The sequence below is a fragment of the Orycteropus afer genome, unplaced genomic scaffold (genome assembly GCF_000298275.1).
Source record: "Orycteropus afer afer isolate SDZICR_OR568_19922 unplaced genomic scaffold, OryAfe1.0 scaffold00036, whole genome shotgun sequence".
NCBI classification, from domain to species: Eukaryota; Metazoa; Chordata; class Mammalia; order Tubulidentata; family Orycteropodidae; genus Orycteropus; species Orycteropus afer.
In genome coordinates this window covers 3,361,266-3,376,874 of record NW_006921623.1, presented here as the reverse complement: position 1 = coordinate 3,376,874, position 15,609 = coordinate 3,361,266, and the positions used below count along the sequence as shown (strand labels likewise).

General features: G+C 49.5%; 1 protein-coding gene across 1 annotated transcript; it reads right to left on the bottom strand.

Annotated features, from left to right (window-relative positions):
• Positions 1-5,304: 5,304 nt before the first annotated feature.
• On the bottom strand, positions 5,305-15,186 carry SCN2B (sodium voltage-gated channel beta subunit 2). Its single transcript, XM_007936484.2, has 4 exons — positions 15,117-15,186; positions 6,432-6,598; positions 5,903-6,113; positions 5,305-5,504 (listed from the first exon to the last, which is right to left on the bottom strand). The coding sequence occupies exons 1-4, from the start codon at positions 15,184-15,186 to the stop codon at positions 5,305-5,307; spliced, it is 648 nt and encodes a 215-aa protein (XP_007934675.1).
• Positions 15,187-15,609: the final 423 nt, after the last annotated feature.

Here is a 15,609-nt window from a genome sequence, read left to right as displayed (position 1 = left end):
CCTACTTCCGTAGTGATACTGCCTCGGAAACCCAAGGAAGGGTCGCTATGAGTCGGGGCCGACTCGACGGCACATAACAACAACAACAACAACAATGCACTTCAGTTCCCACACAGACTGGGTCAAAGAAAAACAGTGTAGGAGAGGTGCCCAAGCCAAATCCAATGCTCACTAAAGCTGGGCCCTCATATCCTCAAAGTGCTTTGAGAGAAAAGCCCTAGAAGAGAAAGGTGCTGCTGGCCTGTGTCCACTCAGGAAGGGACCACACAGAATCACTGGGTCTTCTTCTGCTCAATCCATGCCTCTCGTCTCAGTTTCCATATCTTTTAACCTCCCTAACATCCTCTCCTAAGGAGACCTGAGGGTATAAACATCATCTTAAACCAAGGTACCTTTGGTTCTGTTAAGTGCCAGCCACTTCAATTTAATGCTGCCACCTCCTTTCTGGCTTCTCTTTCAGGTTGCAGCTGTAATCCCTGCAGGCATTGTTGTTGTTATGTGCCATCGAGTCAGACCTGACTCATAGCAACCCCATAAAGAGCCTGGGTTTCCAAGGCAGTATCACTATGGAAGTAGATTGCCCCATCTTCCTTCCAAGGAGTGGCTGGTGGGTTTGAACCACCAGCCTTCTGGTTAGCAGTCAGATGCCTTAGACACTATGCTATCAGAGCTCCTCTGAAGGCATTAGTACTACCAATATCAGGATTCTCCTAAAATGTCCTAAAATGCCGGTCAATAACCACTGGGGAAGGTCTCTGAGTCAGCAGGGAACAAACAGAAATGACAGCAAAAGTAGGGGAAAAGGTAGGAAGCAGCCACTTAGACATTTTCTTGCCATTTGGGAAGTTGAGGCTTTTCTTATCTGGAAGCCTTCTAGGCAAGGGTGTGTGTGTGTGTGTGTGTGTGTGTGTAAGAGAGAGAGGATGCAAAGAGAGAAAGAGGAAGGGGAAAGACCAGGGCAGGTCTGGAATAATGGATCCCATAAGCAGGGAGTAGCATTTGGTCCTGAAGTTCTTAGGGCTGATTCAGCAGTACATAAATGGAATATAACAGTACGTAGATGAGATGTGAGCACCTGACTCTTCCCACCAGCCACCTTTATCCTGAAGTTGCATAAGGACAGACTCTGGCCAGCTGTCATCTATTTTGCCTGAATCTTGAGCAAGCAAGATATGTCTGCCTAGTAAGACAGTTAGAAACAAGGAGCAGAAAGGCTGGCCCATCTGTCCACAAAATAATAGGCAACGTCAGTTTAACAGTTAGCATTGGGGGCTTCAAGGGTTGTCTTCATCCCAGAATTAACCAAGAGCCCTCCAAGGAGTGAGTATTCAACCACCTTATCCCTAAGATATTTCCATGCTGGTGGAATCCCCCAGGATCCTGGGAAGAGAAAAAGAAATGAAACATGAGCGGAGTAGGATGGCTTCATCCTTGCTGAGGAAGAGCTTTGAGGTCCTCAGCTGATGGAGCCCTGACAGTGTCCATGGAATTATCAAGAAAGGGGCATCAGGAGTCCCTGTCAAGATCCTGGCTAAGCTTCAACTGAACCCCTCTGCACTCCTAAAAAAAAGCCACACTGAGGGATGTTCCAGGGAGACAGTCTGTTTATTTTAGCCAATAGATCCAAGCATAAGACAAACTACAAAAGAAACAATCTGCTCCAAAAAGCAGATACACCACAGCAATTAGACCACATAGAATCATTTAAGTCTCTCTTCCCACCACCCCTTCCAACCACCACATAGCACATAAAACCTAGAAAGTGCATATGTAGTTGGGCTTTCCCCTTGAAGTGCACAAAGAGCAATAAGAACATTCCAGAATTTGCCTTTGGTGAATCAACTCAAAACATTGAGAAATGTTTACCCTCTCCCCCTCAAAAGGTAACTTTTGGGATAAGTGTAGTGAGATGTTTTATATTTGTATATATAATATATCTGTATCTATATATAGACTATGTACAAATGCAACAGCAAGCTTCAATAAAGGAAGACATCAGCAAGAGGCAGAAAATATTTTAAAGCACAGGCTATCTATCATTAAGACATAACTAGGAAGGGAAATTTCTTGATTCATCAGCCATTTCAATCCGCACCAAGCCATTCCCATGGCCTGGAACTATCTATCCCTTTGGACCTGGCTGGTATTCTCAGTTGTCCATCACTAAGCCTAACCTTTGTAAATAGTTACCAGCCCAGTCTCCCCAAAAAGACCCACAGGGAGAAATATGGATCCAATCAGGTTTTCCCTTTTATAAATTAGGATAACTGTGATTAATCCATAGCTAGGGAGCAGATATCTATTTCCAAAGCCAATTCCAAGGCACCTCAAGGCATTTCAGTCCTGAAAAAATTGTGCTTTGTTCTTATAAGCTAAGTCCCATATTTGCCAGCCCATCTCTCTGTACCATGGCACTTAACTAGGGGCAAGAGACAGATAAGGGATCTGAGAGAGCAGGAGAGGTAGGGAAGGTTGAGAAGCCAGCAGACTGAATCTGGCAGAGTGCAGTGGTGGAAACATGCAGCCAAAAATGGGGCTCAAGCCCCACTGCGCAGAAAGAGGATCGGCTTGCTGGCTGGCGTATGCTACAAAGCAAGGGAAGAAAATGGCTGCTGTGGCAACATCTCACTTGTTTCCCATCTCTCCTCACGGAAGCCCCAATTTGCTCTCAACCTCACTGCCCTGGGGGAGGCAGCTCTATGAGACCTTGGGAGGAGATTGTAAGAGGCTGGAGGAGAAAGTGCATATGAAGGTGGCACCTAGGGCAAAGGTGGCTCCTGACCCATCCCCAACTGCCTGGGACCCTGAGGACATGGAGAAACATGGCTTTCCCTAGGACACCCTTAGTAAGGGCAGAGGAAGGAAAGAGTGCAGAAGTCCTGGGCTTCTTAATGGAGAGTTAGGACTTCTTCAAATGAACCTAGGGAATCTTGCAACTAACTCTCCTAAATGTCATGAATACTGGAAAAAGAATAATTCCCAAGATCAGTGTAGATCCTCATTCAACCTGGGAGGGGAGACATTTAAGAGGTTGCCAAAAGATGCAACCTGCAAGCTTCAGACTATAGACAACCATCCTTGGTCTCAACTGGCCTGAGGTGCCCCACCCAGCTCTCCTTTCTCAGCTGGTTGTCTGGAAGGATGGGCTGTGTCCACCTGCTCCAGGCATTCTGGTGGCTTAGCCCACCCCATTGGCAGTGTGTTGATTGGCAGTTAGGTTCTGAACGAAAGAGTTTAGAATTTCCAGATGAGCTGAACTCCCATCTCCCAAGAGCCATCTGGCTGGTTGCTCATTCTCCACGTTCCCTAGGCCCAGCCTCTGCACTCTCTTCTGTTTTATCTTCCTTCTAGCCTCCTTTTCTGCCCTTCTCAGGGCCCAGACTCTGGAATCCCTTCTCCACCCACTCCAGCCTCACAAGCAATGGCTACAGAGGTGGAATTAGATGCACCAAAAAAAAAAAAAAAAAAAACCTAATCTTGGTCCCCACAGAGCTGACCTGGCAGTTCCCAACTCTGTTATGGCTTTATGTGTGTCTCCGGCACCCAGCCCGTGCCTGGCACATAGCAAATACTCAATAAATGGGTGTTGAAGTGAATTAAATTGAATCTCCCTTGCACTACTGCTACCTCCCCAAATAGGCTATATGTTGGGCAGAGTCAAGGATTGGTCCCTGAGACTGTCACAGTCCTGTCTCCACCCTCTGCCCCTACACTTACTCCCTGCCCAGGATGCTAACTTCTTAAGCCAGGGGTAGGGGCTGAGCTTACCTGGAAAGGCTGGAAGTGCTGAAGAAGCTCAGCCTAGAGAATGAATGGGGCATGGTCAGCAACTCTGCCCTCTCACCTTCATCACTCAGCCCTGCCTCAGCCACAGCCTGGAGGGCCAGGGCTCCTGGGAAATGAGTTCTTGGTCTGGAAAAGCCCACCTCCTTCACCTCACCTCCCTCATCTACCAGTCCAGAGAGGCCCCTCCCACTGGAAAAAACTATGGCTATGTTGATTCAAACCAGAGACTGAGAAGCTAGAGGAGAAAATGGCAGGAACCTCAGATTCTGTCAGTTGCAACCTCAGCTTTCCCATCTAATGTGAGTGATTTGGCTCGTTGATATCAGAGGGTCTTTCAAGGTAGTGTTCTCTGAGTCAGCAGTTCTCTCTCTCTCTCTCTCTCTCAGCTTAAATAATTCCTTTTTAATGTGGGTAAAATGGCAGTGAAAGTTGACTCCCCATGTCTGGCTTTCTTCTCCACAAAAGGAGTTACTGAGGCAGGGGAGTAGGTAATGCAGCTCCAGATGTAATATGACCCCAGGATGTAGGAGGTTCCAGGTCTGCCTCTCATTCTTCCCTCAGGGTGTTCCCTGAGTATGAGTCCCTGCTCTCTAGCCCACTGAAAACCCTACTGAGGACAGGTAGGAGAGTCCATACTGAACCCCTAGATGAAGCTGCCTCCATTCTGCACAGCAGCTCCTCTGCCTGGTCTCCACTCTGCTTCTCATTTCTGAACCTTGTCTGCTCCTACCCAGGCTGACCGTGGCCATCTTGTTTGAGGAAACAATGGAGCCTCTACCCTTTCAGTACCTCATCTGATTTTGTAATGAGTCTCCTGTTGATAGGTAAGTATGGTAGAACATGACCACTACCTGGAACAACACAATCTACCCACAGCCTAGCTTAGCTGCTCTTCCAGTACTGATTGCCAGCGAAAAACCAAGAGGCTTCTGTTGTAGCAGCTATCAATGGAAAAGAGGGTCAGAGCAGAACTCCTAGGGGCCAGTCTTGTCTCCAGCTTTGCCTCCAGTCCCAACTTCCCCTCAATGCCCCAGAAATTCACAGTAGTCCCCTACCCTACATTACAGGAACCCATCACCACCCCCAGCCTGCTGGGAGCAGTCAGAGAAGCATAGTCATCCCACCCAGGGCCTTCTTGAATCCACTGCCAAGCACTGGGCAGACTGAGCAGCTTATCCCTTCCTCCATCACACCCACCCTCACCCCTTCTCTCTTTGGGGCCTTCACACATGCCCCCGGCCTCCTCTCAGGGACTGGCAGGTTTGAGCCCCATTCCCCCACCCCAGGGCCTACGTGTCCCATGGGTCACGGCAGATTTCTGAGATGAAAGAGAGGTGGGTCACTCTTGGTGCAGGGTGGGGGGGTGAGAAGTGAGAGGCTCGGAGGCCCAAGGTTGGCACTGGGATCCTGGTCAAAGAGAAGCACACCAAGAGAGGGCAGGTGGGGTTGCACTGTACAGGGCAGAGTGGGAGGGAGATAGGACACAGGGGAGGGCAACAGGCTGGGGGCTCCCGCCTGTTACTTGGTGCCATCATCCGCGTTGCCCTCGCCGTCCGTCTTCCCCTCCTCCTCAGTCTTCAGATCATCGGTGCTCAGTTTCTGTTCTTTTTTCCTCCGTACACACTTGACCACCATCAGCACCAAGATGACCACAGCCAGGAAGCCCCCCACCGAGGCACCCACGATCACTGCCACTGTGGAATCCCGCTCAGGGGGCTCTGGAGAAGGAAATGAAACAGATCCCTTGAGCATGGGCCTGCAAAAGGGGGTCTCCTGCACTGTACCCCCATACTCCCATGTAGTGTGTGGGGTGATCCTGACTTTACTCTCCTCCATGGAACAGATTTTGTGGTTGTTATGTGCTGCCCCAACTCATAGCGACCCCTCCTTGGGTTTCTGAGGCGGTATCGCTACAGAAGTAGATTGCCCAACCTTCCTTCCGAGGAGTGGCTGGTGGGTTTGAACCACCCTTCTAGTTAGCAGTCAAGTGCCTTAGGCACTACGCTACCAGAGCTCCCATAGCCTCCCCCAAAGGGGCTTGAGCTAATGATGCTGGAGAGTGGCTGGGTGGGAAGGTCCAGGGCCCCTAGAAGCCAGGCCCCTCAGCTCTGCCCACCTTCCATGAGGACCTGCAGGTAGATCCTGCCGTGGCCACGGTGGCGGTCTGGTGGGTTCATGATGTAGCAGTTGTAGATGCCTTTATCCTCAAGCTGCACATTTTTCAGCGTCACTGACACGTCATATTTGCTGGGGTTCCCTGAGAACTCCACACGGTCTCGAAACTGCTCTGGCTTCAGGTTAATGATCTTCATGCGGAACTGGAGGAACTGGGGCATGGGGCAAAGGGCAGGCCATGCTGGGTAGCTAGTCAAGCAAGAGCTGCAAGGACAGTGAGGATGCTCCCTCCTCCCGCCCACCCTCAAAGCCATCCCTTTACCTGGGAATGTAGTTACCTCCAAAGGCCAACCTCCTTCACCCCAGCCCAGGGCCACCCCAGTGTGGCACCCCACCTTTTCCCAAAGCCCTCTGGCACAGACAGGCCACCCAGAGCATCTGAGGTCCTGGTCCAGTGCAGGGGCAGGTGGTGAAAAGGTGGGCTTCCATTCTGGCTCCTGCCCACCCTTCCCCTCCACCCCAGGACTTACCATCTCCTCAGAGCAGTTATTACACTCCTGGTAAGTCCAGTTCAAGGAGAACTGCTTGTGGTTCACTGTGTAGCAGGAGTTGAAGGTGCAGGGCAGGCGGGCATCAGAGCCATTGAGGACATTGAGAATGGAGGGGACCATGACCTCCATGCTCCGCCCTGGTGGCACTGCAGACAAAGCCATAACTGGTGAGGATTCAGGGAGGGGTCAACTTTCTGTACCCAGTGGGAGTGGAGGAATGAGGCAGGGCGGAACTATGGGCAATGGGCTGGGTCCCTTACCACTGAAATTAGTGAGGGATTGGGGTGGGGTACCACATGTGGCCCTGGGGTAAAGTGGGGGTGGGTAGAGGAAGGTTAGGGGTAGAGAAAGACCAAATCATCTGTCCAGCCAGGGACAGCAAAATGGCTCCCAACTTTTTCTAGAACCACTATTAAGAAGCTCCCCCTCCAACCTGGCTGTCTCATCCTAACCCTGACACTTGCTAGCTGAAAACCCTGCACAGGGGTTTCACTGTACTGGGCCTTAGTTTGCCCCTTCTTCCCCACCACTTCCAATCATCTTTGCTGAGCCCAAGCAGCCTTGGGGATGGATGGAAACTCGGAAGGCCTTGTGCTCCATGCCACAGGGCTAGAGCAAAGCAGAGGGTCCAGCTCAGACTCCCAGGCTTCTGGCAGGCAGGGAAGAGGGCACATGGGTGGGAGGGGGTGACCCAGAAGAAAGGGCACAGCTCCAAGGACCAGCTCCTACAGGCATAGGAGTTCCTTTTGGAAATGTAAGCCAGGATCAGCAAGACCCCAGCAAGGAGCCGGTATATGCTGATGGGGTGGTGGGATAGGAACAGCATACTTCCAGGCTTCCGTGGAAACTTATAAGAGGCACCAGACTTGGGCCAGGAGGCTGGCGTGCTGGGCCTAAGAAAAGCCTGTCACATTCTGGTCATTTAAGCAGGGCCAGAACATTGTGAGGCTTGTGGGGTGCAAAACTTAAGAAGGCACCCACACTCAGAGTCATGCAGATATCTCCTTAAATTTTGGGTCCTAGGTGCCTCCCTCATCTCACCCTAGACTGGGCCCTATGTCTAAGTTTCTCTGCCAATCGTATCAAAGGCCAGTTCCAAAAGACCCCCTCTTAGCTTAATTTCCTTTATAGAGGCTAAATAGTCACGTTCCACATCAATCATTCATTCACCAAATATTTCTAAACAACCCACTAGGTGCCAGGCACTAGTCCAGGCCTTGGGGATTATTGCTATAAACAAGACAAGCAGTGTCAGAGCTTTTGTCCTAGTGAGGTGGACAGACATCAGCAAGTAGAAAATAATGAAATCATTTCAGGTAGTGAAACATGACAAGTGCTATAGGAAATAAAGAAAGGTGAAGGAGTGCTATTTCATATAGGACAGTCAGGGAAGGCTTCTCTGAGGGAAACAGACAATGCCTGAGTAAAGCTAGGGAGCAAGCTACTTGAAGTTTTAAGGAATTCGAGTCCCACCGCAGAGGGAAGAGCATGGGCAAGGTCCCAGTGGCTGGGCTGAGCTTCAGGTATCTGAGGCAGAAGGAACAGAGTGGTCAGGGGACAAATGATGAAACCTGGGGTCAGAAAGGGAGGCAGGGACCAACTCACAGAGGGCCTTGTAGCCTAGAGCACAAGGTTCCCAGGTTTATCCCAAGTGTGACAGGAAGTCAAAGTACAGCTTGGGGGCTGGGGGAGGGGCATGACTAATGGATATTTTTGGACACTCCTCTAGCTGCTGAATAGAGAAGAGACCTGAAAGGAATTGAGGGAGGGAGACAGGTGGGACAGTGGGACAAGTGGAGGTGTGAGACCAGCTCGGAGGCGCTGTACAGTTTGGGGAGAGTCATAGCTCTTGATACAGAAATAGCATACACAAGAGGATCTGATCGATTTGGGTTCCATCCCAGCTTTGCCATCAGTCAACTAGGAGAACCTGGGCATGCTCTTTAACCTCTTTCCACCTCAGTCTCCTCCTCTGTGAAACACAGACGACAACACCTACTTCCCAGAGTTGTTCCCATAATTAAATAAGGTCACAGACATAAGAATGCAGTCTCTGCCCAGCAGTAAGTGCTCAACAAAGGGTAACCATGATTTTCCTAAATTCTCAAGTTCTGCCTCGAAAACAGGAAGGGCTTCTGGGGGCATCTCATTGCCCGAGGGCACCCTGGAGACTGACCCCTCAATGCCAGACCAGTTGTTGTCCAATCGATTCTGACTCATGGTGACCCCATGTGTCACAGAGTAGAACTGCTCCATAGGGTTCTCTTGGCTGTAGTCTTTACAGAAGCTGTTCACAAGGCCTTTCTTTCACTACAACTGCTGGGTGGGTTTGATCCTCCAACCTTCAGGTTAATAGTCAGGAGCAAGCCATTTGTGCCACCTGGGGATCCCCTGCAAGGCAGCCCCCTGGAATTCCCCCAGATCTGGCAAATCAGCCCAGCCAAAGGCAGGGGGAGGGGGAATCCTCTTCAGGACCTATTTTTCAAATTGTTTTGTTGCCAGATGTTGCAGCAGCATCTGGACTGCATCCTGGAAGCAGGATACTCAAAGCCTACTCAGCCCCTCCCCTGGGACAAGTGACCAGGGGAATTTGCAGGACTTGAGAACAGAAAGTGCTCTAAACTGCTGGCCCTGGACTTCTCAAGGAGCCCTAGATTAGGGATAAGACTTCAGGTCCCACATGAAAGGCCAAGCATTCCAGAGGCACATTGGTGTTCTCTAGGGGACTAAGACGATCTGGGTACCTGAGTGGGCCCACCAGGAAGAACAAAGCCCGGTTCCCACCTCCCACACTTTCTTATCCATCATGAAAGCACCTAGCACAGTGCCAGGCAAGGAGGAGGTGTGTAGAAATACCAATACCACCCCCACTCTGCAGAGGCAAAGAAAGCTGCAAGGGAGGTGCCTGACAGGGCCTTGTCCTGAGCTCACCTCATATCCCAGAAACACCCTGCTTCTCTAAGCCTTCCCAGGCCCCCCTCTAACCTAAAGCAGTCGCCAAGTGACACCTGGAAGAAGTAAGTGGTCTCTGCATCTTGCCTGACCCTGTGAATTCAGATCCATCCCTGGCCTCTCCCCCTCCCCAGTCCCCTGGAAGCTCTCAGGATTAGAACTTGAACCCCACAGAGCTTCCTGCTCCTGGCCTCCTTTCATCTTGAAGGAGCCACATCCTGTCATGTGTGGAAGGACAGAGCAGAGTAGAGCCAGGACTGTGTCTCTTCTAGGGTGTGGCAGACCCAGCAAGCTTTCAATACCAGCTTTTCCCCCAGGGCAGTTTGGGCCCTGCACTGAGGCACTAAACAGTAGACACGTGTGCCCTCTAGTGGGCAAAGAGGTCCAATGCAAGTCTCACTGCTGGGAAAGGAATGCAGGGAATCACCAAATGAGAAGCCAGAGCTGGGAGGGAGCTGAGAATTGTGGCTTTGGCCTGGTTGTTGTACCAGAGGAAAGCAAGGCCCCAAGAGGGCCATGGAGAATAAATAAGGACCAGCTAGGACCAGAACCATGGGTTCCCGAGTCCTAGTCCAAGTTGCCCACTTCAGCTTCTTCATCCCAGAGACCTTCCACCTAGTCCAGCCCCTCAGTGTATCTTTTCAGAAGAAGAAACCCAGCTCAGCAAGATTAGATGACTTGCTGGCAATGTCACAGCTGTGAGACCAGTTCTGACCCTTTGATTAACTCTTGCTTCAAGAAAATAGCTAAATCCACAGCAAGGGCCACCGACCACCCACTGCCACTGAGTTGATTCTAATTCATAGCAATCCTATAGCACAGGGCAGAACAGCCCCAGAGGGTTTCCAAGGCTATAAATCTTTATCTTTGGCACCTAAAAACAACAAATCTTTGTGGAAGTAGACTGTCTCATCTTTTGCCTGCAGAGCAGCTGGTGGGTTTGAACTGCCAATCTTTTGGTTAGCAGCCGAATGCCATAACCACTGTACTACCAGAGCTCCTCAGGGCCACAAAAAAAAAAGACTTCTTAATAATGGCAAACTCTTGTAACATGCTTTCTATGTGCCAGTCAGTATTCAAGCACTCTGCATGTACTAGCTTGTTTAATACAAAAAATTCACTGCCATCAAGTCGAATCTGACTCACAGAGACCCTCTCCTTGGGTTTCCGAGGTGGTATCACTATGGAAGTAGATTGCCCAACCTTCAAACCAGTTGCCATGGAGTTGACTCTGATGATTGGCAACCCATGTACGTCAGAGTGGAACTGTGCTCCATGGGGGTTTCAATGGCTGATTTTTTGGGAGTAGATCTCCAGGCCTTTCTTCAGAGGCACTTCTGGATGGACTTAAACCTACAAACTTTCCTTTAGCAGCCAAAATGCATTAACTGTTTGCAGTAGCCAGGTTTAATGAAACTCCAGTTTTCCAGAAGAGGAAATTGAAGCACAAATAAATTAAATGAATAGCCCAATTCACAGCTCATAAATACCAAAGTTAAAATTTTAGCCCAGGCTTCCTGGCTTCAGACAGAGGGGTAGAGGGGTAGAGGTTGGGGTGGGGAGGTGATTGTCATTCCAAGGTGACCCAGGGGCCAGATCTCCTGCTGTCTACATTGCAGGCCCAGCCCCATAACCAACAGCAGGGGATTGGTCTTGTTTAAGGACACTCCATATAAAGGAGAGCCCACAGTCTTCCTGGTTGTCCCATTTGGGACCAGGCCTGCAATGCTAATCCTTTGATTTCCAACTGACAGAAAGGAAATGATGAGAAACAGGGGAGCAGTGAGGATGATTTTTGACCTTAGTTTCAAATCATCACCAGTGCCAGCGCCCATGCCTCATGGCAGGCAGGTCTGGCCCCTCTGGCCCCATGTCATCCACCAGCTCCTCTGACAGAGATCAGAAAACTTGCTCATCTCCTTGCCAAAGCTGGGAGTCAATTTTCTTCACTTCTCTTTCCAATCCCACAGCAACCCTACGAGGTAGGTTTGTTTTCTCCTTGATTAAAAAAAAGGAAAGAAAAGGAAAGGAAATGAGTCTAAAGCAGAGAAGCCCTCTCCCAGACATTTGGAGCACATCATCTAGGCAGCCCCTGCCTCCCAGGGTGAGTGGGACACCCAGCCCTCACTCCTCACCTGTCTTGCCTCACTGTTCAGGCCCTCCCCATCCTGGACCCTCCCCTCCCACACCAGTTCATCCCCCAGGCAGCCATGAGAGCAACCGGTCTGAAACACTGAGCTGAACTTGTCACCCTTTACCCCCAAACCTCTGCTGGCTCCCTGCTGCTTTCAGGATCAAGTCCAAGAACTTTGCAATCTGGTCCCAACCTACTGTCCTGGCATCACCTCCTGCCAGCTCCCATCTCTCCATGTATCTTCTACTCCAGTGACCCCAGAGTCCTTACTTCTCCTGAAAACAGTTCATTTTTTGGCTTTGGCTTCTCCATGCCTTTGCACACATTTCTCCTTTAGAATGGGAAGCTCATTCACTCTTCTCTACCCATGGCCTTCCTCTCAACTTGACATTATCTTATTTCAGCTTCCCCAGTGTCCTTGCTCTCTCCTCAGCCCTGTTCCTATCCCTCCCACATGACTTGGAAGCAGATGGTGCAGTGGCCAAGACCAGGGCACTAGTATCCTGGTCTGATCTTAGGCAAGATAGTTAACCCAGTACCTCAGTTTCCTCATCTATAAAATAAGTATGATAAACACACTAACCCACAGGATTGTAGTGAGGATTAAACAACTTAATGCATGCACAAAACATATATCAGAATAGTGCCCAACACATAATTGTTGTTGTTGTTATTTGCCGTCGAGTCGGCCCCGACTCATAGCGACCCCTCCTTGGGTTTCCGAGGCAGTATCACTACGGAAGTAGGATTGCCCAACCTTCCTTCCGAGGAGTGGCTGGTGGGTTTGAACCGCCAGCCTTCTGGTTAGCAGTCAAGTGCCTTAGGCACTATGCTACCAGAGCTCCCAACACATAATTAGCCCTCAACAAATGTTAGCTGCTATTATTATGATCATTATTACCGTTGTTATTATTATTACAGCACAGATGATGCTGTTTTGTAATTATTGATGTGTCTGTCTCCCTGGGATAATCTGGGGAACTATATCTTATTCATTTTGGTATCCCCCACACCTAGAAAAGTACTGCACACTTCCATAAAAGTCTGTTGAAGGAAGGGAAGGCACTTCCCCTCTGAGTCTGGGTTCCACCCCCAAGCAGCAGATAAGTGCAGTTGGCTTGAGTGAAGACCAAACAGTGGCCTTGGAATTGACTCTGACTTATGGTGACCCCATGTGTGTCAGAGTAGAACTGTGCTCCACAGAGTTTTCAATGACGATTTTCGGAAGTAGGTCATCAGGCCTTTCTTCTGACATGCCTCTTGGGGGACTCGAACTTCCAATCTTTTGGTTAGCAGGTGAGTGCATTAACTATGTGCACCACCCAGAAACTCCTGAGTAAGGACCAGACTCCACCTTCTGAGCCTTCCCTCAACATAACCCAGACTTTGGTAAGCAGGCCAGTGACTCCAGAGTCAAGGCCCCCTTAAAAGTCTTGAGAACTCTACAGATGCCCAATCGTTTGGATTGTTTCCAGCCAAAAACTAGTCACAGCCTTCTGTTATGTGCACAGGTTGCCAACCTGTCCCCTTGCCAACGTTGCCGCCTCTCCAGTCATCCCCACAAGTCCAAACCTTGCTGCAGCTCCTGCCTCATCATTTGTGATGTTCCTACAACCTAGTGACCAGGGCTAACAACACCAAAGATCCTTTGTCCACCTCGGTCTCTGGGGTGCAAGGAGCCTGCCTCATTACAGCACCAATCAAGTTCAAGGTCCTTCATTCCTGCATACTTCCCCTACCCAGGTTTGCAATGACTTAGGCTTCCTAGCATCATCACGACCCCACGTTCTGACCTCTTTGCCCGAGATTCCAAACCTCCTTCTCCTATCTCTATCTTCTCCTAAGCCACACCCTAGCCCAGGGCTCTAGGTCCCTTCTAGAACCCCCTCTCTTGCCTAACTTAGATTAGCCTTCCCCAAGGCCACCTCCCTCCCACAGGAAGTCCTCCCTAACTCCTTACACGCTGGTTGCCTGTCCTCCAGTCCCTGCTGTTTACACACAGGCCACTCACCTAACTTCCCCTTCTTTGCCTGCACAAGGCGATTCCTTGATCACTGTTAATATGACATTACTGTTTCTTGAACATTGGGGGCAGAAGAGTTCAGAGGTTAGGCCAATGTGCTGAAATCAAACAGGGGTTCAAATCTCAGCTCACCTTATCCTCATCATATGACCTTATTGAGTATGTTAATTTATCTGTGCTTCTGTTTCTTTGTCTTTAATACAGTATGAAGATAATAATGGCATCTATCTCATAAGACTACTGTGAGGACTAAAGCAAGATTCACAATGCTGGGGCATGTGAAAAGCATTCACAAAAGTTAGCACCTACTGTGTGCTGATTCACAGAAACCCCAGGCGGTGGATGTTCCTAACTCTTACCCACAAGAAAACTAAAGCGCAGAGGGGTTGAGTAACTTGCTTAATGCTCATTAAGTAAATGAGGGAGTTGGCTTTAAACCCAGGTCCATGGTTCATGGTCTTTCCACTGCCAAGGCTTCTGTAATAGTTTGCTCTGATGCTGGTGAACCAGTAACTCAGCAAAGCTAATAGGCCTTATCATGCAGGCTCCCAGCAGCTCTGCACTATCTCTATTTAGCACTTCTGACTAATCTCAGCATTGCACACCACAAAGGGAGACAGTCTTTGTGATGGGGTATATCCCACCTCCTCCTTGAACTTGACCCTCACTTGCTGCACCAGTAAAGAATAAGTTTAGGAGCAAGAATGAAACTACCTATAAAACAGGCTTACAAATAATTTGCTAGCCCACCCGCCCACCAGGAAGTCTACAAGTAGCTAAATATGAAATGAACATTTGGGACTACTTAACAGGGGTTCTGAGACATGGTCTTAAAAGTCCACAACCATGATCAGCCCATGCATTCCATTTAAAAAATTTTTTCTGAATCCCTTCACTTGACCCCTCTACCATTCCCTCTGACCTAAGGAGGGGTGCCTTCTCCATCAATGTCTGCTTGTTGGATCTCTTCTCAACCAAGGGACCCACTCCTCAAGCCTGCTCCCCATCTTGCTCCTATACATGTTCCAACAAACCAGGGATACGGTGCCAGGAAGCCAGACCCAGACTCAACTTTCTCCCCCCCACCCCAGCTCCGCGGCACACTCCAGTGCCCCAATTCCACCAGATACCAAGGAGCAAGGGTCACAAAAGAAGCCCCTTATGGGAGAATTAGATTAAGCCCTGGGACCCCACATTTGCAGCAGCTAAACAACAGCAGCAGCAATCCTTGCAGAGACTGCAGATCAATCCATCCTCTGCCCCACCTCCATCTAGGTCCACTTCAGGGAAACGCAAAGAAAAATCACCTCCTTTAGCAATTTCCACCCCCAAGCCACACTCAGATCCCCTAACCCAACATTTCTGCAACCCAAATAGTAACATTATTATTCAGTCCCCCGCAATGTCTGCCCCAGTCCCCCACACCTCCCTTCCCAAGGACATAGAAGGGAAGCTCCAGCAATGTCTCCTTTCCTGTCCCCTTCCCCCCATCCTTTTCCAGCTGTGGCAGTACTTCTGAACCCTTGGGAGCATGCAGATGTGCAGTCTAACTTACCCAAAGAGAAAAAGAGACTGAGCCCCGTGAGACTGAAGGCAGGGCGAGGTAGCCAGGCATCTCTGTGCATTTTCAGAGACTGAGCTGTTAGTCGGGTGGGGTATGGGAGAGGGTGATTTGAGGGGCCGAGGACTACAAGGGAGGAATGATTAGATGCTAAAAAAAAAATGCACGGATGTACTTCAAAGTCATATACAACATTAAGGAAGCTTTATTTCCATCTCTGTAATATGGCCGGCTTATATGTTGCTGCTAAAAAGAGCGAGTGTGTGTGTGTGTGTGAGAGAGAGAGAGAGAGAGACAGAGAGAGAGTGTGTGTATGTAAGAAAGAAAAAAGGGGGCTGGAGTAAATGTTGTGGTTAATGGATTTCAAAAAGCATGTGGGAGGGCATAAAAAATCTTCCTGAAAAGAATGAAGGTCCCAGAAATGTTTACTCTCTAAAACAAGAAATAAAGCAAACCTGCCTTTCTTCTCCACTACGAGATGATGGTT